Below are 26542 nucleotides of genomic sequence, written 5' to 3'. Positions count from 1 at the left end.
TTTAAAGAAATGCTAAAAGCCACATGGACCTCAGCCCTAGTGAGCTTAAAAACTAATAGTAAACATTGTTCACAAAAGCAAAAACTATCTGCATATCTTAGCACTTCCATAAAAGATCTGATCCCTATTTAAGTTGATAACTTTTTTTGTTATAATTGTATTAGCTTGACTCTAAATATTGTTTAGATTGTTGGGAATTGCTGATTATAATATTAAAGACAGGAATATTAACTTCTTTAAAAGCTCATAGGTTGTCGTCCTCTTTTCAGAATGGAGTTTATACTCTTCATATAAAAAATGTCAATCACCAACAATCCTAAACAGACGAGAAAGGTAATTCTTAAGTCCAAGTTTGTAAATAAGTTTTTGAGTATAACAAAACTGGGTTCAAATAAGTTCTATAAGTACTAGGAAAATTGATTTAAGGGCACAAAACAAACACATTCCTTGCAAAAACAGATATTGATACTTGTCAGAACATAACAATAGTAAACATTATGTGTACATTTACTGATTAAAGTTCAGAACAACATGAAACCATGTTCACAGAAAAAGCTTTAAAGCTAACTAAGGGTGATGAATAGAAGGATGGTTGACTGAAAATGTTGTAATATCCTCCATTCCATATTACCAAAAGGCAGGACAAGTTACACACTGACACTTTCTAATTCCTTTATATACATTACCTTTGAAAGTTCATTTGTTGCAACAGTAAAAAATGAATTGTTTTTATTAATATTTTAATAGATTGATCTACATTATAATGCATCAACAATGAATATAAAAATAAAACAAAGCTACATAAAAGAATTAAGAATGCTATAATATATACCATAATACTTTTATCACGAACTTTACTTCCAAGGAAGACTGAATGATTACTGAACACACTATTGCTATAGTGTGAGACTAATCATAATTATTATGTGTACTAATGCATAGATTACATAGACTGCTTTATAAAATTTTTTGGTTGAGTGCAACTTCATACAATAACAGTGGTTGAACATGAACAATTTGGGCTATTATACATGTTACAGACACATTATTCTACATTTAACTTGACACAGCTATGAATTAGAATTGTGATTAAACATAGCATACTTTCTGAATAGAACAAAAGTGGTCAAAGAACTTTTAATTTGTAAGTAAGGTGTAAGAGAAAAGCCATTACTACATTTAAGAAATTTTTAATGCTAATTTTCATCCTTCATTCATGAATGACAAGAGCTATAACATTATCAGATAAATCAATACCTTCCTTTTCGACTATGAAACCTTGTAGAATACTTTCATCGGGATCCATATACTTTTTCTAAAGTTGTTGTCCAAAAGCCAATTAAACTTTTTTGGCACATTTTGGCCCCTAATTTTGGCCATCACAACTTGGGTCATACCCCTCCAAAAAAAAGAAAAACAAGTGTAAACTGACCTTTGTGGTATTGAAACTGGTGGTATAGTTTCATAGAAAACTATACACTAATACAATGTACCCTCAAAATCAATTAAAACCTTAAGTGGTAAGTAGTGTTATTGTAGTATAATTTGATAAGATCTTTTACTCAAGCAATTGTATAGAAACCAGAAATAACTTAATAATAACCAAAAAATAAATCCTTGTCTAAACTTTAAAATGTGCAACCTTCTTTTAAAATTTCATAGAGATCTATGCATGAAAACCAAGTGTCTAAATATATAGATGACTATAAAATGGACGAAGACAGTGCAATACTATTATAAAACCACCATATTTTCTATTTGTATTAAAATGTAGCCAATTAGTTACATGCACAAGATATAGATATATTTTAGGAGACTGACAATAACTGACCAAAATGATGATCAATTTGGTTTCAATTAGTTCCTGACATTCAAGTTTATAGGAATTGTTAAGTAATTCCTGGCAGCAAAGTTTATAGGAATTGTTAAGTAATTCCTGACATTCAAGTTTATAGGAATTGTTAAGTTATTCCTGGCAGCAAAGTTTATAGGAATTGTGTTAAGTAATTCCTGACATTCAAGTTTATAGGAATGTGTTAAGTAATTCCTGACATTCAAGTTTATAGGAATTGTTAAGTAATTCCTGACATTCAAGTTTATAGGAATGTGTTAAGTAATTCCTGACAGCAACATTTGTAGTAATGTGTCTAGTAATATCTGACATTGATGTTTCACTGGGAAATCATATAATGATATTTAATACCTTTGTTTCACAGCTTACTTACTGTACACAATAAGTTGATATAAAGAATAACTTCTGTATCATTTGATTGTAATTGTCTACTAGTACTTCTCTGTACCACTGTATTTGCAGCTTGTGATATATAAAAAATAATTATAGATTCATCATAACATTTATTGCAATATCCTGCCAAGTCTTCTTTAAAATGGTAATGAAGTATTTGACAACTGACATTTTTAACAGAAAATTTCCTCAACAATTACTCTACTTTATTACCAATGTTAATGATATCAAGATTGTTGCAAAGCTTTTACGTCATTCATCAGTTAAAAAAAAAATATTTCACTTGATTAGGCATTGAGTTTAATAAAAAAAAAAAAGATATGTAATAATCTTGCTCACAAGAAAGAAATAGCTAAAATGGTGTCAGTGCATTTCATAAAAAGTGTCAACTTCATACAATAAATTACAAACTCAATGGGTCAATGATTAAAGTGACAGTGTTAGTGATACAGAAAAACTATTGAAACAAATAAAAAAGATTGAAATATTGCATCGTCTACATGCACTAATGAAAAAATGCATAAATGTACTTGTAAAACCTGCAAGAACAATTCAATGATAAGGTTTAACCAAAAAAATATGCATATGAATTTATGCTCATTGCAGTTTCACACTGTACAGTAAGCTCTATATAAGATTACAGGAAGAGATAAGAAAACAAACCATCTTTAAAGTATAAGTTTTTTTTAAAAAAAAAAAAAGCAAGTGGTTCTTCTAAAATTTCATTTTATTATAAGGAACAGTAATTTGTTGAAAAAAAACCGAATTTCAACTTTAAAATCTGATAACTTAACATCTTAAAAAGTTTTTAACAGAAGATGAAAATAAGATTTTCTTCCAATGATAAAGCATTTTTATAACTGAAAAACAGTTCAGTATATCAACCAACCACATGGATTATCACATTTTTTCTAAAATACAATAATACATCAAGAAAACTTATCTCATTCTAATAAAACATTGAGAATATCTCACATTCAATTCATGTTTAATTTTTTTCTAAAGCATTAATAAATTGCACCAACTATATCTAAAAATTGTGACACAGTTACAAAAGATTCATATTAAACATTTATCAGCATCTTCACATGTAAATATAATGGTTTAACTGTCAACAAGTTTAACTTTCTTCTCTTGAAATCCGTTGGCTTCTTGTACCTATGATATAAACATTTCATCAAAAACCTGCACTGCTCAAAGAAGGGTAAATCTTTTGAAAAAATCTATTGATGTTATGAAAATTCGCAAAACCTCAGAAATATTTACATATCTTCCTTTTCAGGTAACATAAAAAAGGGCATAAATGGGCCATGAAAGTAGCAAAACATTTTTTTAAACTGCAAATAACTTTTGTGTAAATAATCTGATCATACTGAAATTTGAACTTGATCTGTATTTTATGATGCTCAATAACCAAACAAGTTATAATCTGCAAACTGTTGGGGGACAGACAGATGGACTGACACACAACTTTTTAGAAGGTATTACATGTTACTTCATGTAGCGGGATATGAAAACTATGAAAAATTCCAGTTTAAGGTAGATTTGGTTGGATTAATACCTTAAGTAAGTATTATAATTGAACTCTTTTAATTTCTTAGAAAAATCTTAAAACTAAATAGTTGACTATTAATGTATCTATATATAAGACATGTCTTACAGTTCTAGTGCAGCTTGTCCTTCCTTAATTTCATCTTTTTCCATAAATGCCCAGCATTTTGTACTCACATTCTGTTTCTTTGGTTTATAATGTTTTAACTCAAAAAATATTGCAAATCCTAAAATATCCAAATATTGAGTACATAATATTGTTAGATAGAAAAGTACTGCTTCAAATATTGTCTGTTAAGTAGGGTTGCCTATATCATCTGAAATTACTGACTAGTTAACTGGTAAAATTTTCAATCAGTTGACAGATTAACCAGTAGATTTTGTTAACAAAGCAATTACAACTAGATAATTTCCCCGATCTTTTTTTATTTGATTTGATGTATAAAATATGCATAAAAGTTGATTAAACCACATATATATATATATGTCTGACAAATATATGTACAACATGAACAAATGAAATGTTCAAAATGTGAATGCAAGTGTATACATGTCAGATTCTTAGGGGACTGATTAAAGACATTATTAAATGAAGTTAATTCTCTATCATACAAGGCATAGTTTCTACTATATCCACAGGTGGCATTCCTGGACCTAAAATACGTCCCAAATTTAGTTGGAAATGTTGCGAGGGACTTTTTAGAGGACAGATTCGCATATCAATGTATATGAATGAAATCTACAATAGCAATATTCCACTACACATTACCCCAGCCATTTATGTACATTGTTTTATTTGATATAGCCACTGGAGACCATTAGGATGTTGTATAAAAATTGTGGAGTATTTAAACATGTATACTTTTCAAATTTATGAAACTATGGCGAGTGTAGCAAGCCATATTTTTTTTTAAAGATTTTGCTCAGGTCAGAATATTTATTTTCAATTTACTAGCCAAGATCAGAATATTTATTGTCACTAGCCAAGGTCAGAATATTTATTTTCTAGAAATTTGCAAAGTCTGACTATTTATTTTCTGGTATGATAAGGCCAGATTATTTATTTCCTACATAATCAGAGACGGATTATTTATTTTCAAAATCTGCCAGGTCCCCTAAAAATCTAATGGTTGTCCCAATACTCATCAGTTTTAGTATCTGAAATTAAATTTTTTTCAAGAAAATTATTTGACAGATAATGACAGCCGATTTCCTAATTTCATTACTACTAGTCAATGCAGCACCGGAAATAACATGTTCTGACATTTAGAGGGGCTAATGTGCCTTTTATCACATTCAAGCTCTAAATGTCCCATTAAAATTAGAAATTTTTACCAAGAATGTAGAGAATGGCCTATTGAAATTCTAACTGATTTGGAAAATGGCCCATTCGCATAATTTTAACCCCATTCATTGGGTATACAAACCTTGACATCATCATAACTAAAATCTCTGTGAAGCAATTTGAAATATAGCATTTTCAAGACATGATTGGACACGTGAAGGACTGTTTATAGAGTATTTACTTTAATAAATGCATAAGAGAAAATTTACCAAAGGAATACTGACATTAAAACAATTACATTTTTTTGTATAACAAACAACTGTGTAAAGATTGAAGCAAATCCAACCAGAAGTTTTCAAGATAAGGCACAACATATAAATCTTGACCATCCCCCAATTTGAAATTTTTTAGAAGTACCGTCACTAAGAGATTAAAAACCAAATTTTCTTCAAAAAGTATAAAGACCATCAGACTATCTTAAAAATTAATGGACTATGCTGTATTATACCTATTGGTAAGCTATCAACACATTTCTGTATAAATACATCCATGTTGAATATCAGGTAGTTGGTTTCCTTATTCACTGCAATTGGTGTATCTTGTGGTGCTGTTAAATCTATTCCTCCAGCATCTAAAATACCTGATACTTTGTACTGATATACTAATAAATGTATTTGTTGATAATACATCATTTTCCAACGATCATTGATATTTACAATGTAAAAGGTATCTGACATATTTACAGAAAATAAAACAACCATATTTTATATAACTAATTTCTGTTTATTGATGAACAATTATCTTACCTTTAAGGATTCTATAAACTTGAAAGCTCAAATACAGTTACTACTAATGTACTATAAAAAGAGACAAAACATATGTAAAAATATAATACCTTTAACAGTAACAGTTATAAATGGGTCAATGAAAGAGATAGCATCCTTCAAACCAATTTTCTCCACTCTTATAGTTAACATGGGTAATCCTCCATAAGTTACAGGCTTGGGTAACAGGCTACCCTTGGCTAAATAATAATAAAAACAATAGTTAATATGGGTGATCCTCAATAAATTACCGGCTTGGGTAACAGGCTACCATTGGCTAAATAATTATAAAAAACAATACATTATAATAGCCAATTTTACATGACGTTTTTATTATATGATCATATCAAAATAAAAACAGTTTACTTAATGGTACTGGTATCCATTTAACAAAGAAAGTAACACTTATCATGATTCTTAATGATTCACAAATCATAACAGTACAGTTTAAACAAATAGAAGTGGTGAATTTCTTCATAACACAATTATTTTTTCAACAGCATTTTAATTCTTATAAGGACTTATAACTTAATCTAATGGAAACTTTTGGGAAACAAGCTATAAAGCTGGAAAAAAGGAATATTGCATTCACTTCAGTGTACATATCGTAGTTATTTATAGTAACTAGAAATACTGTGATAGAGCACACAAGACAATACCCTTGCTTCAAATGGCTCAAATAATGCTTTGCCCTGAAGTTGGAGGATGTTCCAACCTGATATTAATTAACTTTCTTCATGCACATCTACAAATGATTCCTAACCTTCCTGTCAAATTTCATAAAATATCAACTGAGTTGAGCTAACAGAGACTCTTAAGTTAGATTATCTTCCCTTGCAGGCATCAGGCATTATTTATCTTCTTCCATTGAACCTATATGCTATATATCATTTGGTAAAAGAAAGATTAAAATGTACATCTGCATGTCATATGTGCCCTTCCTATAAAATTTCATTAAAATATGTTGAGCAGTTTGAGAGGAATAGTGCTTACAAGAAATGTGAATGGACAAATAAACAAACAAGCACAGATAGACATGAGTCTCAAGGGGCTATTTACCAAATATTCTTTAAGAGGAGCAGTGGCTTATTTTTGCATAAAAGGCATACCCCACACAATTTTGAAAACATGCATGTAGAAATACTTAAATCAAAAACACTCTGCAGTATCACAGGAATAGATATCTAAAAAAAATTATCATGATTACATACACCAATTGAAAATAAATGCTTTATAGGGCACAGCTTATTAGGAATGCAAAGGTTCCATCCTAGAGGTTTGACAAAGAATGAACACAAGTGAAAAGTTTGATATAGCTCTGTATTCACATTGTGATTGAATGTTTGGTATAGTATGAGTTTCTGACACTAAAAAAATATAGGGCATTAATGAAACATGAAGTAAAACCTTGCCACATTATGGTGAAACAAGTGACTCCAAGAAGCCTGAATCCACCATTTTTTACCTTTCAAGGGCAATAACTCTTACATGGAGTTGTCAGAAAAGTTAGATACTATGAAGACTTTTTTGGGACTATACAGTTCTATGAAAAATACCCTGAGTAAATGTTCATACCAAGTTTGCTTACAACTGGTCATGTAGTATCAGAGGAGATGAGTTTTGAAAAAATTTGAATAACTATGGATGACAATGATGGACACCAAGTAATGGCAATAGCTCACATGGCCTCAGGCCAGGTGAACTAAGAAAGGGGTGACATAAAATGTCAAAACTCGAAAATCACATTTTGAATTTTGCTGAAAATTAAACTTAACCTATATTTTATGGTGAACAGTTGTGCAAAGTTGTAAAAAATTCATTGATCTGTTCTCAAGTTACACCTGCAAACCATCATGGGACAGACAGACACACAACTTTAAAAAGTGTATCGTATAATACCCAACCACTTTGTGTGGCAGGGTGTAAAAGGTATACAAAGAATATTAAAATATGCAATTAGACAACAACCTAAATAAATAAAATACAAAAGTAGATTCGAAATGTCAAAGAACCCCTAGATTTCGTTTTTTGTTAAAATTAACCCTTACTATGCGGGAACCGTAATATTACGGTCATGGGCTGTTTTCCAATTTCTGGGTGCTTGCAATTTTATTTTTGGCTTTGGAAACCACAATTTGATTTCATATGCAAGCAGTGTGAATGTGCTTTAAAATGAGGCTATATTATATAGAGTTTTAGCAAAAATAGGGACTTGACAGCTGAACAAGAGGTCAAGAGTTAAGAAAGGCCACAAAAAATTGTGAGTTTTTGAGGGGTAGACCTTAATTCTCGGCCTCTAACAACAGCAGAATGAATTCATAGTGCTTCATTTCACCTGGTTTCTACAGAACAATGATGTCTCTCACCACTCCCATGATGTCAACCCAATATACTAACCACTTCCGGTTTTAGGCCAATCTGAAGCCAAAAATTGAAAAAAAATCCTCATTCTTTCTCATGAGTGACCCCTCTGGGAACCCTTGACCTTCCACTTACGACTGTAGTGAACAATTTATGGTTTGAATATCCATCAGAGGGAACAAGCATTGAAAAAATTGCACTTCAGACACTGTCTTACCCCTGGTGAGCACCACATCTGTTGAAAAATGACCATAAATCCCCAAAAATTTACCATTTTCAGGTAACAGACCCATTTTTCAGCGCAGTCTACAAAGACATTATGCAAATTGTTTTTTATTATAGAATATGAGAACCTTAACTTAAAGTTATCTCCGAAGTCTGCTGTAAAGACAAGGTAGAATTGTAATGGACAATAAATCCTGTATACAACAAGAGTTAAAGGTCTAAATTGATAGAATACTGAGCAAAATAATGATTTACCTTTTTCTTGTTTTTCATCTTCATCAGAGCTATGGTGTGAGCTGAGAAGGAGAAATACATATGTAATGAAGAAAACAGGGTTTTTGATTACCTCTATTTAACTGTTCAAGGTTGCCAAAGCAAGAAGATAAACATCGAGGTAGTAACTACTAACCTGAGAAAAGAATGATTACAAATGTTGCCCTTACAATAAATTTTTAAAATACATGCTTATACTAATTTGGTAAACAGGAAGTTGACATGCCAAGAATCTGACATTAGTTAGCACAGTATGGGACTTTGATTTATATCAAAATTGTAGTTTACTTTGGAAGGATGGACAGATGGACAAATGGGCAGACTGACAGACATAAAACAATCTTCCCCTTCTTCATTAGAGCAGGAATGAAATTATAAGAATCCTTTTAGTTTCTGCGCTTAATACTGTAATGATGTGTAGTGATGTTAGATCTTTCTGGGGCAGAAGATAGAGAAACTATATCATAATGATTCATTTAAATTTCTGTTCATTCAATTGTCAGCTGTAATTTATTTTACAGTACTATTTGATGGGATTAAACTACCTAGAAAATGTATTCTATCTATATCAATTGAAAGGACATGGGCAGTAGGTGATCTTGAACATTCTTCACAAGACAGAACTACTATTACTATGATGAATATAGGCTACAAAATAATTTGATTCCATTGAAGGTCTACACCATGCAGATCCAATTTCTTTCTGTTGGAGATTTTTTTTATTTTGTGCAAAATTCATTTAAAATCCAGTGAATGTCTAAGATTGTATTGTGTACAAAATACAGTCTATGAACTAACTTGATTCCATTAAATGTCTGTGATTGTATTTGTGCAGCAGTAACGTCCACTGGGAAGTCTTTACTCCTTTGATTCAATATGCTTTCTAATGCTAAAAATGAGTTTTGTCTATTGAGTAAAAATTAAAATCAAAAAAATATTTTAAAAATAAATAATTGATAATGGTGTAAGTTTTATGGTGATTTTTTATTACCTTTATCTAATTTTGTCAATTACAGATATTTTTCCACAATATCCAAGTTATTCACTATTTTTACACCATGATACGTAGTTGAAAGTAATGATTTTGCCCTAGTTGTGATAGTGTTGTATGTATGTAAGTTTCATGAAAATTGGTTGCAGTGTTTTTAAGTTATTCTGCAAAGGGCAAAATGTATCATTAAACAATCCTAGTTTCGGGGATTTGATACATCGCATCTACTCCCAAAGACCTTGAGATAAAGGATACTACAGACACTGTGATATCAGCCTCATTGTCCTACACTTAGAGATTGATGGTAAAGGAAAAACTATTGACAAAACTATACAACAAACATGATGACTTCATTCTGTAATGTCAACTTTCCTTTCTGAGTTTCATCTGTGGCAACATCCCTTCAGCAGTATGGAGTTCACATATCAAAACTCATATGTTATGCCAGAGCTTGCAGTAACTACGCAAACTTTTTGTATTGTGCTAGACTTCTTACAATTAGGCTTTAGGAACTTGACTTTTTTACTGGTGCAACTGGTCCATGCTCCCAGTTTTTAGTGGAGTCTAAGTTGCTCATTTACTTTTGTTACTCTGTATGTGTTGTTTTGGTTGTTTTATGTTCTTCATTGTATTTGTCTGTTTTCCATATCTTGTCTTTGTCCCTGGATTACAATCGTCTGATTTCATTGAATACATAACTTTAATATTTATTTCCACTGACTAAATATGGAATTTATATAATCATTGGCAAACTGAGAGACATAATAAACAAAAATGTCAAAAATAGATTTGATTGAATCACAAAAATGAAATTGATTTGAATTATTGCACTATTTACAGTAAGTAGTAACATACTATTCCCAATCTTTTTCAAGTCATCTAGCAATATTCCCTCTAAACTTCCTGGAGTCTGAAAAAAGTAAATTACTGCAGCAATTTCATCCAAAAAATAACTATGTACAACAGCTGTAGATGTTTTTTTCTGCAAGTTTGAATTGTTTGTTCCTTTATAGATTCTTTTTTAACCTAAGATGTAATGACATTTCTAATTGGACAAACTACATTACCTTTGATAACTAACATGTGAAAAATATAATATTGACATGATCAACCCCAATTAGAGGCATGAGTAGCAATGCCATTGATTGCTTTTATACAGGAAAACAAGTTATGGCATTATGGATAAATTGACTTCCACTTGGGAAGTGATATTGCATTCAACATTGATAATGCTCTGCAGCTTAAGGATCAAGTTATAGAAAATGTTTGCTTTGTTGTAGCTATTTTTGAAAATTATGATCACTTATTTATGTAACACTGCCAAGTGGACATTGATTTTATCTGAAGCATTAATTATGCCTTCAGGTGTTGAAAGCAATATCACTTCCTTAGAGGAAGCCAATATACATTGTGTTCATATTACACTCTGCATAAGCAAATGGTGTGAAGATTTGTTTGGAGAAGCTAAAGCCTGCATTGCTATGTGGCAATGCCCTCTTAACATTTTAATGCACATAAATGAATACCACACGACCATGTTTTAATCAATAAGATTAGCTCATACCTCCCTGAAATGATGATTGGATGATTCTTAGGAGTAACTACTTACCTGCAGGGATTTACATCTGAGGTCTAGACATATTGATATCTTCCCTAAAATTTTCTGGAAAAAAAAAACACCAGAAAAATAAATGAATGAAATTCCAACTTTCATCTATCTAAGTTCCATATTTCATTTCAATAGTTAGAGGCTCATATAGCCTCGCTGCAATGCTACTTGGCTTTTTATACAATTCGTCCCAATAATACCCCAAAAATTAAGGAACATAGAGATCTGTATTATTCACCTTCCAAGAGACCAAAAAGTTAACAAAGAAGTCTATGGCAAGCCAAAAATGGACAAAAATCAATATTTTGTAATATTGGAAAATGAATTTTTAATATTACAAAATCATTTTTTTTAATATTAGAAAAGATTTTTTAATATTAAAAATTTATTTTCTAATATTGCATATTCCTGATTTAGTAATATTATAAAATATCAAACATTTTGTAATAAGACAAACTGAATTTGTAATATTAGAAAATGAATTCATAATATTTAAAACTGACTTTGCAATATTGCAAAATCTGTCACATTTTTTAATATTACAAAATGATTTTCTAATATTAAAAAATCGTAACTGCATATGACAAATCCATTTTCTAATATTAGAAAATCAATTTCTAATATTAAAAAAATCACAATATGGTAGTAGAAAGGGTGCTTACATCAACAGAAATTAATAAGTCACTAAAGCTGCATGAAAATTGCTGAAAAAGGAAAAATTACCCCCTTTATTATGAGTAAAGTTCCATAAATGGAGAATGTGAAATTTTAAATTTATAAAAACCAAAATGGAGGGTCAATAGAAAAAAAATGTTTTTGAGTTACATGTATTGTATAAAAACACTATTAACAGGAAAATATATATACTTCCAAACGTGCCTTAATAACAGCAAATACAAAGTCAATGAAGGAAAAAGTGATTTAGTATACATGTACAAATGTATATAAAGATACATGAAATGCTACAAACAATACAGGTAAATACCTTCTGTTCATCTGTAAACAATTGATTTTCCGCACCAGAACATTGCTGTAACTGTTTGGATAATCTAAAAATGTTTGTACATGATGAACATTTATATCAGATACATGTAGATATATAGTGTAAGTATATAGTTTTTGAATACATTTGGATATACGGTATCACTGTGAATACAAATCTAAAACTGTTTAAAAGAAGATCAAATATCACAAGCAATTGCACATTTGCTATTTATTCCAATTCAACAGTTGTGTACTAGACACAAAATGAATTTCGAAATTCAAGAATATAAGGCCCATTAAAATACATTGGTAATACTTTTCTGAACATTTGCTTGAATATCAATGGCTCATTAATGCATTCTTAGTAATAATGAATTCAAATTTCTGTGCCATTTGGACCCATTATTTACCTGTAACTAATTGTGAAATATTCACAATTAAAAGGTATACATTAGTAATAAAACCTAAGGGTATTAAAAAAATTATGAACTTGTCTACATTTCAACTTGATGAATTTTTTACACAATATGATAATGATAATTCAAAAGTATTAAAAATTTGAAGCACTTGGCTACATTTAAAACTGATGACTTTGTACCACTAACATGACAATAAGTACCATCTTCTATTCTCTGAGGACTTAACACAAAGTCATTGCATGTAATTGAAAAGTAATTAGTAATTATGTGCAAAAATATGTAATTTAAAAAACACTGAATTACACATAACATTGAATTACTTCAAAAATTGTAATTCATTACAGCTAATTACAATAACACTTTCAAATTACCCACAGCCTGTTCCTTATGGTATATAAATAAATCCAGTATAGAGTCAATTTTGTTTCCATGAATTTAACTCCAAAGGAAGGCTGTTTCCATTAGAAAAATTACCTCAAAGTCAAGGAAAATTCCCACAGTTTACCCCAGCTTTTTATGTTCCCAATGGGTTTATTTTCTTCCAAAATGCAATATGAGGGAGCACTTTTGAAAAAAAATAACAACATCACTAAGAGCATTCATAAACGTGTAGGTTTTTATTCATACATCATATATTTTTTGTATATAATAGACTGTTATGAGTGACTAGTTTCTGTAATAAAAAGTCACTATTTCAACTGATGTGAACCAACCAAAAACATAAAAATATATTTAATAAAATAAGTGTATCAATAATGATAATCTTGTAAATATGCATTCAAAACACATATGGCAAATAAGATAAATACCTGGTACGTGATCATCAGCAGGATTAATGGTGTGCAGAATTTGAAAGAAGAAAGGTACAAAGTTCAAAGTTTATTAGATCCAAATCAAGGGGTACCTATAAACTGCAGATTTAAAAAAAAACAAAAAACAAAAAAACAACAAAATGAAATGAAATGTGTTGTAACTGAACAAAATGGACTGAAACAAAAGAAATGAGCCAAAACAAAATAAAATGGACCAAAATGAGACATCATCAAAATATTTTGACCAAATTTGCACAGATGATATTTGTTATGATACTGAACATTTAAACATTAATCATTATTCTTCTTATGAATAACATGCTAAAAGTGCGAAAATCATTAACAAATACAATCAACAGATTTTTCCCAACTTTGCACCAAATCATAGATCTTCACATACTTTAAACATATATACTTTTAAAATTCACATTTATCATTAATCTGCTATTGTTTTGTTAAGGACAGGGAAACAGGGAAAATGGTCAAAATAATTGTGGAGCTCCACAATTCCATATTTATTCAATTAAAGTGTTAGCATTTGCGTTTGTTCAACTTGCTGATTTATTGTGTCACAATTTCAAATAAAATGTAAATACGATTTAGACTATTTACAAATCTATTTTCATCAAAATAGACAAATACGATTTAGCAACTTCTAGCTCATTGTCTTCTCATCCTACACATGTGGTCAGTCCATATAGATATAAGTGTAGACGAAATGATACCAATGTTTTTGAACACTATCTCTGTATTGGAATTTCCATCACTTATATCAGTTATACCAAATGAAGGTGCTTTACTGAAAACTATGATTTTTGCAATTTTAGATTAAAGTCAGTACAAAACTTCAAAGTTTGCTTTAAATTTATCGCTCTATTGTGAAGAGACTTGTCTATGGAATGTATGTGTTGTTCTCCTTCATATTCACCTGAGTTTCCTGCATCTTAAATTATTTTATTGGTTCTTAACAAATATTTAGATTTTTTTTCATTTCTCATAAAGTAGGCATAATAATATTTTATGATGTCTCATTTCAGTCCATTTCCTCTTGTTTCATTCCATTACATTCTGTTTTGGGCCATTTTCTTTTGTTACAGCTCATTTTGGTTTTTTTTCTGCAGCATACAAAACAGCCATTACAAGTGTACCGGGTTATCCCCATTCCGGTGGTCAAAATGTTATTGGTCCGATTGTGTTACCAATCTGGCCAGATGACGCTAATGTATTTATTTAAATAAAATTCTGCCATTTTACTTTCCATTTCTGTATATTACGTCATATTCTTGTCTTTGTTTAATTATTAAACCATTGAATGAAAATCAGATGTCAACTATCCACCATTATAGTAGTCTACTTCTGGTGCAGATATTAAACAAGTATGGGGTACCATATGGGATACAATACAATTCACTATATAATTAAAAATTTGCTAGTATTTGATTTATTAATAAAAATATAGTATTGGACAAAAATGACTGCATAGAATCTACTGCAGGGTGACCTCTATCGAAACTTGTTAATTTCTAATTTTTCAAATATTTCATATACCATTTTATGTGCAACTAATTTTTCATTTTAATCAATTCTAAGAAAATTAAATCATTTGTATGCATGAACAACTTAAATAAACTCAACCCCAAAAAAATGTTGAACCAAAAAATATCTAAAATTTTTAATGTTGGAATTATTTGTCAAACAATGAAAATATTATTAACAAAATTATGCATGAAGGCAGATTTCAAACCATCAGGGTCATTTTTTTTTCATTTTGAAGATATCTGTAAAAACTACACATCCCAAATTAGCTTAATTCTGTACATTATGAACCTTCCTATGGTTAAATATTGCATATCTATTCATTTCCATTGAAATGTTTTAAGATGAGAGAAGAAATATTTGATATTTTAATTTGTTAAATCCTAAGAAATTGTTCATTTTTTGTTTATCAGGCTTTCCATAGTTTTCAGGGTTCTCCATGACCTCTTTTTGCATGACCTTGTGCCATGTGTTACTTTCCTGGCGCCATGAATTCGATAACAGTGACATGTGTTCATTTGGTGTATGCCATGTATTCAAATTTGCGTCACATATTGCAAATCAGCGATGTATTTCTCAATTACTCTTGCTTAATAATAACCTACAAATGTATACCTGTCACAAATCAATATGGTTGGCACATGTGTTTATTCTAACAGTAATATAATGTTTTGATTGGTAATTTCTGAGGGGTTAATGTGACAGGGAGTGAAACGTGTGTAAACAAATCTCAGATCAGTCAAATTCGCAATTATTACAATCCGCAAATCAATAAGATTCAAATCTACTGTTTTTTAATAAATAAAATTTGACAACTTTTCATTAAATAAAATACAGAAAATATCAAGAGTTGAATTAAATTTGATAAAACTCGGAGAGGGGAGATATCTTAAATTCATACAACAATGTCTTAACGAACCTCGGCATTTGTCTGACACAGAAAAGCAATCCAATTTGCTAAACTTTTTGAAAGAGTGAGCCATGTGTTCATTTTTATCCATGGAGATCCCTGGTTTTTCCTTTTGACACGTGACATATTTTGATCATATGATTGTTGTTTGGGAAGCTTTGCAAATGACAAACAATAAATCAATAGCAGTGAAATCATTTCAAATGGATTAAATAACATGGCAAACAGAGGTTTTGGAATAGTTGGAAATATTCTTTGTTGAGCCTAAAACTTAAAAATTACAGTGAAAGTACTTTAAGTCATGGATACCAATTTTCGTGGATTAAGGGAGATACACAAGTCCGTAGATTCTTGAATTCATGGTTTTGAGGATTTCAGTGTACACATATATAGGAATCTCCTTTTCATTGGGAACTAAATTTCGTCGTCTTGATTACCACGAAATTACAAAAAAACATTATTTTCACAGTACCAGAAATGCTGGCAATTTAGCCTTTGTTGTTTTGATGAAAGAAGTAGGTTTCAGTGTCGGCAACCTATGACCCAAGCATGTGCAATCAATTTCGTATAAAAAGGGATATTAATAATACGCTGTAACTAGTTATACAACGGAAAAGGTTAAAGCAGTATACCCTAAATCACGGGCTCATAATGCACACAATACTAATACAAACATGTATGATTCAATCGAATTAACAAAGACCAATATCATATAGTAAGACCTTGCAAAGACAGGTTGTGAGTCTTACTGTGCTTTAAACTACAGATTAAGTCTTTTCCTTGTTTTACCTTTGGTATCCATCTATAGCTTCAAGAGGCTGTCCCCATAAATCAACATCAGTGCATCTTGCGAATGCTTTATGCCATGCAGCAATTAATTTGTCCTCGTCGTCAAGGAAAGACATTACGATAGAAAGTCATAATTCAATACATTAAAAGATCTGTACTGTTTTAAGTAGCTTAATCGCAAGAAGATGAGCGTGGGAATTTGTTTATTATTTCCTCGATGTTACCTTGATGTTTGAAATCTTGATCACTCTGCGTTTGAATATCTTCAATATTCTACGCATGCTTAACAATCTCTAAACAATTAACTTCCTGTTATCATTTTTTGCGGAAGCACTCACCAACACAGCCTTATATTTGTTTTTATGTGTACACACAACAGTACAATGTCTTGAAGATGTAAATCCCTGGAACAATGTGCATAAAAACTGTCTTATGGACCACTTAATATCAGCTCAAATATGTAGTTTTTTGGAAAGTTTGAAGGTCATGGCTGAACTGATTACTACGATTCGTCCATCGATTACAAATTCAATCATGGCATTTACAATTTGCAATCTTACATAGTATAGGAATTATAGCGATGTTTGGTACAACATCATTAACTGAAAATCCTATTTATAATTTCATGTCGGAAGAAAATGCTTTGAAATGGAAAGGTCAATTTTTACATGCACTGCAAGAGGTGAGTGCTAACAACCTGTTTGAAGTCCGAAGCAAATCTACTTGTTGTAATACCAAAAGCAAAGAAGAATACTCAGATTTATTGACTACTTACTCTTGAAACGGCTCTGGTCATGATACAGTTACACATTCATGAGAACATATTTAAAGAGTTTCAGTTCAGAAATGTGACATTATATGTTTACATATCATAAATCAGATTTGTTACTAATTTGATTGGTTTAAATCTTCAACAGCCATCATTCAGTAAAGTTGCCTTCAAATATAAAAGTTGATATAAAAAAGAAAGGACATGCCTTCAATTGTACTTTTCACTTACAATATGGTAGTCTTGAATGGAATCTTAACTGTGTAATACATGTATTAATTGTTGTGCAGAGTTGATTTGCCTACAATTCTGTTTGCGTCTGGTTGTTTTGCCTGATAATAAAGTGAGTTGTTTTGCCTTGATATGGAATACCTGTTATAGATTTCTGTATATGGGCCTAGGGTTAATAATCATTAGTATAAAATATATAATAAAGGAAGAAAAACAATAACTAGATTAAGATTAGACTGATAGTATTTACATTAAAATGTACAAAACTCAATATTGATTTTTATCCATGTATATTCATGAAGAAAATGGTTATTTAACAATAATTAAAAATAAGAAAAAGAAAGGATTTCTGAAAATCAAAGTGCTAAATAACTAAGATCCTGTATGCAATTAATTCATAATTGAATAAACAAGCTTTAGTAACAGATACAGGGAGGGTGCAGGGGGTTGGCATTCCCCTTTCATTGGAAAATTTGTCATTTTAAAGTGTAAAATTGACAGAAAATGGCAAATAATGTCCTAGCACCCCATTTTCTCAGTTTTCTGAGAAATCACAGCTGGCACCCCTCCTTTTCTAAGTGTCTGGATCAGCCCCTAAGCATGGCTTTATTGTTGGTTTGTGATTAATAATTTATAAGATCAAGAAAGTTATGGTTGTTTATATGTTTTGAGAAAAAATCATAAACAAATTAACATTTGCTAAATAAACAGATAAAACGGTACTTAAACTTTTTGAGAAATTCAATTGAAAAAACTTACTAACGTCAATGTTTAGAGAAATATGACCAAAGGAAACAACTAGAAATATCAAAGAAATTAACATTCAGAGCTTGGAGCTTTGATGTGCACCATGTGAAAAATGAAACCTAACCCAGCACCAACAGAACCTGAGCCACCACCAGTAGAGGTACCCAAGGCAAAGCAGTATATAGGCAAAATGGCTCAAGGCAAACAGGAAGGTAGACGAAATGGCTCGGTAGGCAAGCAGGTTTCGTGATGAAATTACCCAAACTTATAAATGTACTTGCTGTTTGGCATTTCCAGTAGTTCAAGTACATTGCCATAAGTACATATTGATAACAAAACAGGAGTAAAAACAGTCTTTGCCATCTTAATTTCAGACAACAAGCCCTTACCCTTAATCTGAAAAGAATTTTATATAGGATATATTGGCTTGGAAACAAAATTTCAGCAAGCCCTTCCCTCTATTTTTACCAGCATTGACTGGTGGGCTAGTCCCAATTTCAAAGACTAAAAATAAGCACTCTCTAATTAGCCTGCTGCATATATTATTTATAGTAGGCAAGTCAGAGTTGAACAGAGTTTGCCTGCTGAGCCACCTATTTTTTTTCTCATCAGCATATAAGGGCAAGGAAACTTCATTCTGGGTCATTTCCTTTTGTATTCAACCAAAAAAGTGTCCTAATTGCTTTGAAACTCTCAAGTAAATAGAAAAAAATACCTAAAAGCTGGCAGAAAAAAATGTCCCAAACTTAAATCTTGGTGCACCCACATGATGCTACATCCAAGTATGTGCTAAAAACTCATATAAGTTAGGAAATCATTTTAAAAAAAATATCACCCTAAGTCCTATTTATGACATTATTGGTTTATGTATTTGCTATATTTTTTTACACTCAACATGTGGGTGGTATATTAGAATCACCTTGTCCGTCCATCTGTCTAAATTTTGTCTCATTTTTCACGACTGCCAATGGTAAGATTGATTTGAAATTTTGTGTAGTGCTTTATACATGTACACTGTACAAATGTAGATATTGCAGGTTATTTTGGTTGCTACTGGACAGATTGATTTCAAATTTGGTGTGTTGGTTTATATATACAAGTAAAATATGGCATACATGTACAAAGTTGTTTTACATTCTCCATACCTTGTTAATATTACAAATAATGTTACAAGCAAAATAAAGGCAAATAAATAAAGTACAAATAAAAAGTACATTTATAAAAAACACAACCAAAGGGAAGCTAGGATTGATTTTGGGGGATTGCGACTTGAACTGTTAAGACATAATGGACAAAAACAAGCATTCTTGAAGTTTGAACAGTAACTTGAGAAGAAGTGAATGAATTTCTTCGAAATTGTATCACAAGGTGTCATAACTACCAAAAAAAAAAAGACTCAGACTGATTTTTGGCTTGTTACTTGTACCACTTACATTTGTAGGAGAAAGGGGCAAATAAAGGCCACTTCGGTTTTGATCAAATTCTTATCCTGTGCCCAAAAATTTAATTGCAATCAAAACTCACAGCTATATGAAGCTTTAATGTTGTGTCCATATTTGCCATATCTGTTCTTGGTTGGACATCTGCAGTCATATCAAGCTGTGTCATGAGAAGCATCTTATTTTACAATGGTACATTTAGCAGCTATATTTGATGAAATTAGCATCTCAATTCTGATGCACAATGCTGTCTCAAACATTAAAATATTGGAAAAGTGTAATATTGAATAGTTTCTGGATTATTTTACTATGTTTTATCTGTTATGGTCTGAATTCCCAAATAGTTTCCACACAAATATCTACTGGTACCTCTTACTTGTCAACCTTGAGTTACATATTGCATTGTCCTTAGACTCCAAGGACCCAGAGGAAGAAATGAGCAAAAACTTCTTGTGCTCACTTTTCCCAATTGTCCTGTTTAGGGAGGCATTTTAATAGATTACATAAACAAAAATGTCAATGTTGTTATTTTTCAAACAGAACTTACCTCAACTTCTCCTAGTTGTTGATGTCTAGATAAGGCTGTGGACTCCACCTTTTTCATCAGATTTTAAATGCAGAAAATAATATGTCAGAGTGACACCAATAGTTACAATATATGAATTATGAATATAATTTCATTTTGCATCTTTTGATGCATGAACTGAAATTTGGAACTACAAATGTATCTGTAGGACACCTTAGGAGAATTGTTGACAACATTGTATTGTAATGGTTGTTCCCATTACTTCAGTTATCTATACGTCCATTTTCTGCCACTGGTTATAGATTTATAACTAGGTTCAAGAATCAAGAAATCCAAGGAACTTGTGATTCGATTGTCCTTTTGATTCTTAACTATGACAGTTAATTTGTATTTTTTTGTGGACAGAGGTTTTGAACTAGAATCGAGCCTATTGGTATAATTGATTGATGAACCATAGCAATAACCAAATCCTAAGTACTAGTTGTCTGTTAATGAGCACTCCATAGAAAAAATGATAATGTTTTAAACTGTTTTTTCTTTCTTTTTTTTCAGGTCCAGGGTCAAGTTCATCCATCACTTAGTGCAAAGGAGGATGCATTAGAATATATTGAAAATTTGATATTGAATTTGTTGTCAAGTTTATGTGCATCTCAACCTCACACCAAACAAGATGTTGAAGACAGAGTACACAAAAACTTCCCTGACCCCATTGACAAATGGGCAATTAAGGAAGCACAAAGTGCTATCAAGAAAGGAAGAAATAACCCTCTAGTTCTACCAGTTGAAAAGATCCACCAGTTACTTGTGCGGGTAATATTTTATTTACGGTATTCCTAAAGCATTTATACACACATGTACATTTACTATATTTTTGTTTTTTTTCTTTCAATTCTCTATGCATGTACATGAAAAACTCAAATTGACACTCCTGCTTATTTAAACTAATCAATTTCAGTCTGGACCAAATTTGGTCTTCTGTGAAGGGATACTATATTTTTAATCAATCTGTTAATTCTTCATTATACATTATTTATTTGTCCCTAAGTGGTTGGAATAGTAAAGTTATACTTTCTGTATTTTGATCAAGATGAGTTACTGACTACATTCAGATTTTGGTTTGATTGGGAGAAAAAATGAGTGTGCTATGACCATTGATCAAACTGTTTAGGAAATAGTTTGAAATTTTGTTTGTAAAATATACCTGTAGATAGGTTAAGATTTGTACTGGTCAGGTTTGGAATAAAGTTTGATCATATATCATATAAATTCTGGCAGATTTGTAACTCTTCAAAGGACTATTTTCTCATTAAATCTCTGTTTTCACATTTTATTTTTTTTTGCTAATAGGAGGCATTGTGTATTGCTATCTTGTATTAATGAAACTGAAACTCCTTATTATTTAAAGCCTGGGTATTAACTAATCTGTACCTCTGATAAGTATTGTTAGAAAAATCAGATTTTTCTGTATGAGTTATGAATTTTTATTACAGATATTTTCATTTGACTGTATGATCTGTATGACAGAGATTATTAATATTCAGTTTGGTCAAAACATTTTAACTGGAATTTATCTTAGGTTTTGTTTTGGGTCATAAAAATATTTATTTCTCAGTGTTGCATTAAACAATAAGGCATGATCAAAGATTTAACTGGCTGGAAAATTTTAACATGTATTTTTGTTTATTTACAATGTAAGAGAATTGATAAATAATAATTTGTTTTGATTAAAGAAGACATTTGAAATTGTAGGAGGTTCTTGGATATAAGATTGATTTCCAGGTGACAGTCTATATAGTTGCAGTTCTTGAATATATAGCTGCAGATATATTGAAGGTGAGAGCATTTAAACTGTAACTATAATATTCATTTGACCTTATCTTTAAGCATATCTGTAATAAGTGGGTACCTGTATGCCAGTGTAAGTAATTAGACTACACTAGCTTTTTATGATAATCCAGAACTTCGTAATTTTCAAAAAAAAATTAGTTCAATGTAACAAATGGTCCTTGATTTTTCATAATAGTAGATATTAATTTTCCTGCATTTGTGTCAAGTGAGGAAGAATTTTATATCATATCCTGGCAATACTCTCTTCTGTTCAAAGTGTGGATATGTTTTTTATACCCCCCACAAACAAAGTTTTGGGGTATATAGGAATCACCCCATCCGTCAATCTGTCCACATTTCATGTGAAAGTGCAAATTCTTCTAAACCGTTAAAGGGATTTTTTGGTAATTTTGTAGGAAGGTTGGGTACCATATGTTGATGTGCATGAAGGATGACAACTCCAAAGGGAGATAAAACCAAATTCAGGTTTTTATATGTTAAAACCTCGTAAGCGCATCTCCTCCTAAACCATTCAAGGGATTTTGATGTAAATTTATAGTAAGGTTGCTTATCATATGTAGATGTGCATTGAGTAATATAGTTATTGTTGTAGGCTTCAAAGGGAGATAATCTAAATTACGGGTTTTACATGTACGTCTATTTAAAGCAGAGAGATTCCCTTTGTGAGCTTGCTCACATTATTTCTAGGTTTATGTGTAATCCTGATTAATTATTTTTAGCACACTACTGCATTCTAGTCAGACATTAAAAAGTATTTTCAAGCATGCTGTAAGGAATGTAGCTGGAATAAATTCAAATTGAGTTATCTTTATAATAAACAACAGTATAAATTTATCAAACAACATCATCATACATAGCATGTTAATTCAAGAAGGATGTTGAATGATTGCTTCTACCGTCTGTTCTACTATAAAATGTATTGGTACTTCAGACATGGTGAGCGATTGCATCCTTGAAAAATAAAAAAATAAAAAAATGTACCCAATTTCATTCATTTGTTCTCATAAATTTATATAAAAACATTTGCAAGATCAGGATCCTCATTGAAATGTAAACTTGCCATTTGTGATTGAGTTTAAAGGATTAGGTATACATAGAGGTGTTTTTTTGGCCCCCCTACTTGTAGGAAATTCTAGAGGAAGTAATAGAATGATTCCAATATGCCTATGTATAGCTTAACAGGGTGATGAGCAGTTACATTACCACATATGGTAATAATTTTTAAATAAGATCATTATGACAAGCCAAAAGTAGTTAAAAACTGGATTTTTCAAAACAAAAAGCTAAATGTGGATAAATTAATTGATTTTTTATTAAAAAAAAAATGCAATATCTGTAGCTAAGCAGACTGTACAGTTTTCTAAAATTAAGATCAATGTAACAAATATCCTTTCAAAAGATCACATTGGTCTACATTGATGCAGTTACTTTAATTTTATGTGATAGTGTAATTTACTTCCTGGTTTTGCAAAATATAAAAGAAACTTGACTTTTTTGACTAGTGATTATGAATAATTTATGATCTATTCATACAGTACAAATATTGTAGAAGTATAAGAAGTTTAACTTTTGGGTTGTCACCTTTGTCCAGCTATAAATAGTTTGCTTGAACTCAAGCATCCTTTTTCACAAAAAAATTGGGGGTAATATCACCAGTAAATGTACATACTTTTAAAGTATTCTATAGATAGTAATACTATTACTACTTTAATTCTAGAAGGCCAATTATTATTCTAAACTGACAATACATGAAACTTTAATTGAAGAAACCAGGGATTCATGATACATATCCGGAAATAATTATAGAGGGCATACATAATATCCCGTATTCTACAATATTTACATGTTCTTATTTCACATATTTCAATGATGCATGTTTTTAAGAGAAGGCACCACCTATTGTTAAATTATATTGTAAAGATCACTTGACTAAGGGCATCAACTTAAGTATTTTTGACATTAAAGCTGCATTAGCTGTCATTTTCGTAAATTTTTGTTTTTGCTGAAATATGCCTTAACTTTGAATCATTTCTACTAAATTATACTTTTTCTCTATAATTTCAGTTGATAGCCACAAATAAAATGCATTAAATACATGTAATAGGTGTTGATATATTTTTTGTCTTGCAAGACAAAAAGTTGACCTAGATAAATTCGTATGCAAATAACTTCTGGTGACCTTAATCCATGCATGTGCAGTAAGGGTCGATTCTTTAAAAAAAATCTTGATTGCAAAGCAAAAGTGGTTAATCAATGGCAAGGAAGACCGACAGACTCAAACCGTAAAAGAAAAAAGTTTGAATATAACGCAAGGATCCATTTATAATTTACATATTGTGATATAATATGGCACAAAAATGGTCAGTAATTGTCATTATTCGTTTGAAAACTAATCAAGAAATAGATCAAATGAAAATGTAAACAAGATACATGCTTACCTGTGTATCCGTTATTGTAATTTTTTTTTACCAAGGTGAAAGTATTTTTTAACTCAGGTGAATGTCCTGTCGGCAATCTTCGGAGGTAATGGCGAAAAATAATTAGATCAGAGCTATCGATCTTCTTTGATTAAAATAACGTTGTTTTCACAATATTCTGTATTATCAGCATTTATTGCATCAATTGCATTACTACACACTTAATTCATTGAATCAGCAAAATTCTGTAGAATCAGAACTGAACAAATTTGGCAGCTAATGCAGCTTTAAATGATATAAGGATAGAAATTGTAAACTGTAGAACAATACAGAATTTCTGAAGGGAAATAAAATACTGATTTTTTTTTTTATTATAAATTCCCATTTTCAGCTAAGTGATCTATTTGTATCCAAAACAAATTCTAGAAGTAATTAGTTCATGTGTTCTGAATTTTTTTTCTCAAATATTATAAGAAATGTGAAGAATTTAAGAATTATACAAATACCTTCAGAAAGATCCTGATCATTGTGCAGACTGTGATTCACATGTGAGTCATTACTGGTTTCCTGTCGACTATTTGTTGTAGGGATGACTTCATGTGGGTTGTTTCCTCATTTGAGGAAAACCATTGTAACTATTTATAAAACATGCCACTGATTGTGAAACTTAAAACATATATTTTTATATTTAATTTAATTTTTAATATTATTATCAATTGTTGCAATTAACAGGATAATACTTGAAATTCTTTATGATTTGTTCTTCATTTTTGTTATATCAACTGTTAAAAACTTTTGAAAGTATTTTTTCCCATTTTTTTTTTATCACTGACCACTTGGTAAATACATTAAATATGCATGACATTATAAGGACCACCCCTTCTGGGAAGACAGTTTGTCATGAAGTGAAGATGAGTATCCATGGGATTGAATAATACTGTTGCAATTTAATTTAATTTGAGAGATATTTCATTTTTTGCACTTCAATATATGCCAGTTTTTTTACTGTTTTTTTTGGTGGTAGTATTATGTTATGATACTGTCATCCTTTTTATTTTTATGTTTCCGTACAACAACTTTAGTTGTAGTGAACTAAGTGTTGTGAAATTTTGACACATTAGACATTGTTAGTTGCTGCTAGAGGAAGCGTGCTATTGAAAATAAGGTCTCTGGCCCCTACCATTCTACAAAAAAGGGCCAAAATGGGTAAAATGGATGTTATTTTTAATTGATGTGGCATGTTTATTTCTCATTCAATTATGACAGTAATTCTTTTTCTGACAAATTACTGTGTTTAGTATACTTAACAGATTTTGAAATGGCATTTAGCATTTTATAAGGTGCCATAGTGGGCCACACCTTAAAAATCAACTTTTTTATTTTGGGCCTGATTTTGAAGACAAAAAATGTTGGATTCCTTATGAAAATCCCTGCCTGCATTTTTTGATCAGGTTCAGATTTCTCTTGTGGATTTTTAGTTAATATGGACTTCATTTAAAAAAATTGACTTTTTTTAAATTCTGGTCCAATTAAGGTTTTTTTTTTCATTAGATTCCTCCTGCAAGTTCTTACATCCATTTTTCAATAAGTTTTTTAATATTACTGTGTTTTAGTAATGAGGGGTCACAGGGTCCAAACCCTTATTTTTATGAAGACTGGATTTTTTTTCATTCTTCATCAAAATTTAATGACCAAACGCATAACTTTTTGCTTTAATTGAATTTCAAAATATTGTGCATAATTTTATCCAA

General features: G+C 30.6%; 2 protein-coding genes and 1 long non-coding RNA gene across 4 annotated transcripts in view; 1 reads left to right on the top strand and 2 right to left on the bottom strand.

The window, feature by feature from the left end:
• Positions 1–723: 723 nt before the first annotated feature.
• Positions 724–17075, bottom strand: LOC148623909 (axin interactor, dorsalization-associated protein-like). 2 transcript variants are annotated; one of them, XM_088566218.1, is made up of 10 exons: positions 16815–17075; positions 12350–12413; positions 11365–11418; positions 10611–10665; positions 9563–9653; positions 8747–8787; positions 5977–6105; positions 5590–5721; positions 3906–4023; positions 724–3403 (listed from the first exon to the last, which is right to left on the bottom strand). In XM_088566218.1, exons 1-10 carry the CDS (start codon positions 16928–16930, stop codon positions 3310–3312), a joined length of 894 nt encoding a protein of 297 aa, XP_088422344.1. In that variant the 5' UTR covers positions 16931–17075; the 3' UTR covers positions 724–3309. The 2 variants fall into 2 exon arrangements, with proteins under 2 accessions (XP_088422344.1, XP_088422345.1); XM_088566219.1 differs by having other exon boundaries at positions 5590–5712; positions 16815–17074.
• Positions 17076–17107: 32 nt separating this feature from the next.
• LOC148623907 (son of sevenless homolog 2-like) overlaps positions 17108–26542 on the top strand; it is a 41162-nt gene continuing 31727 nt past the window's right edge. Inside the window, exons 1-3 of the mRNA XM_088566211.1 lie at positions 17108–17496; positions 21079–21336; positions 22276–22359. Coding sequence (XP_088422337.1) covers positions 17395–17496; positions 21079–21336; positions 22276–22359 — 444 coding nt within the window. The 5' untranslated portion in view covers positions 17108–17394. The remainder of the gene's footprint in view (positions 17497–21078; positions 21337–22275; positions 22360–26542) is intronic.
• Positions 17706–25664, bottom strand: LOC148623908 (uncharacterized). Its single transcript, XR_015919576.1, has 3 exons — positions 25298–25664; positions 20548–20595; positions 17706–20160 (listed from the first exon to the last, which is right to left on the bottom strand). It is a non-coding gene; the product is annotated as an uncharacterized LOC148623908 (long non-coding RNA).

The sequence above is a fragment of the Perna viridis genome, chromosome 2 (genome assembly GCF_037379345.1).
Source record: "Perna viridis isolate PV_CMFRI_1.1 ecotype Kerala chromosome 2, ASM3737934v1, whole genome shotgun sequence".
NCBI lineage: Eukaryota > Metazoa > Mollusca > Bivalvia > Mytilida > Mytilidae > Perna > Perna viridis.
This window is presented reverse-complemented; position numbering and strand designations above follow the sequence as displayed.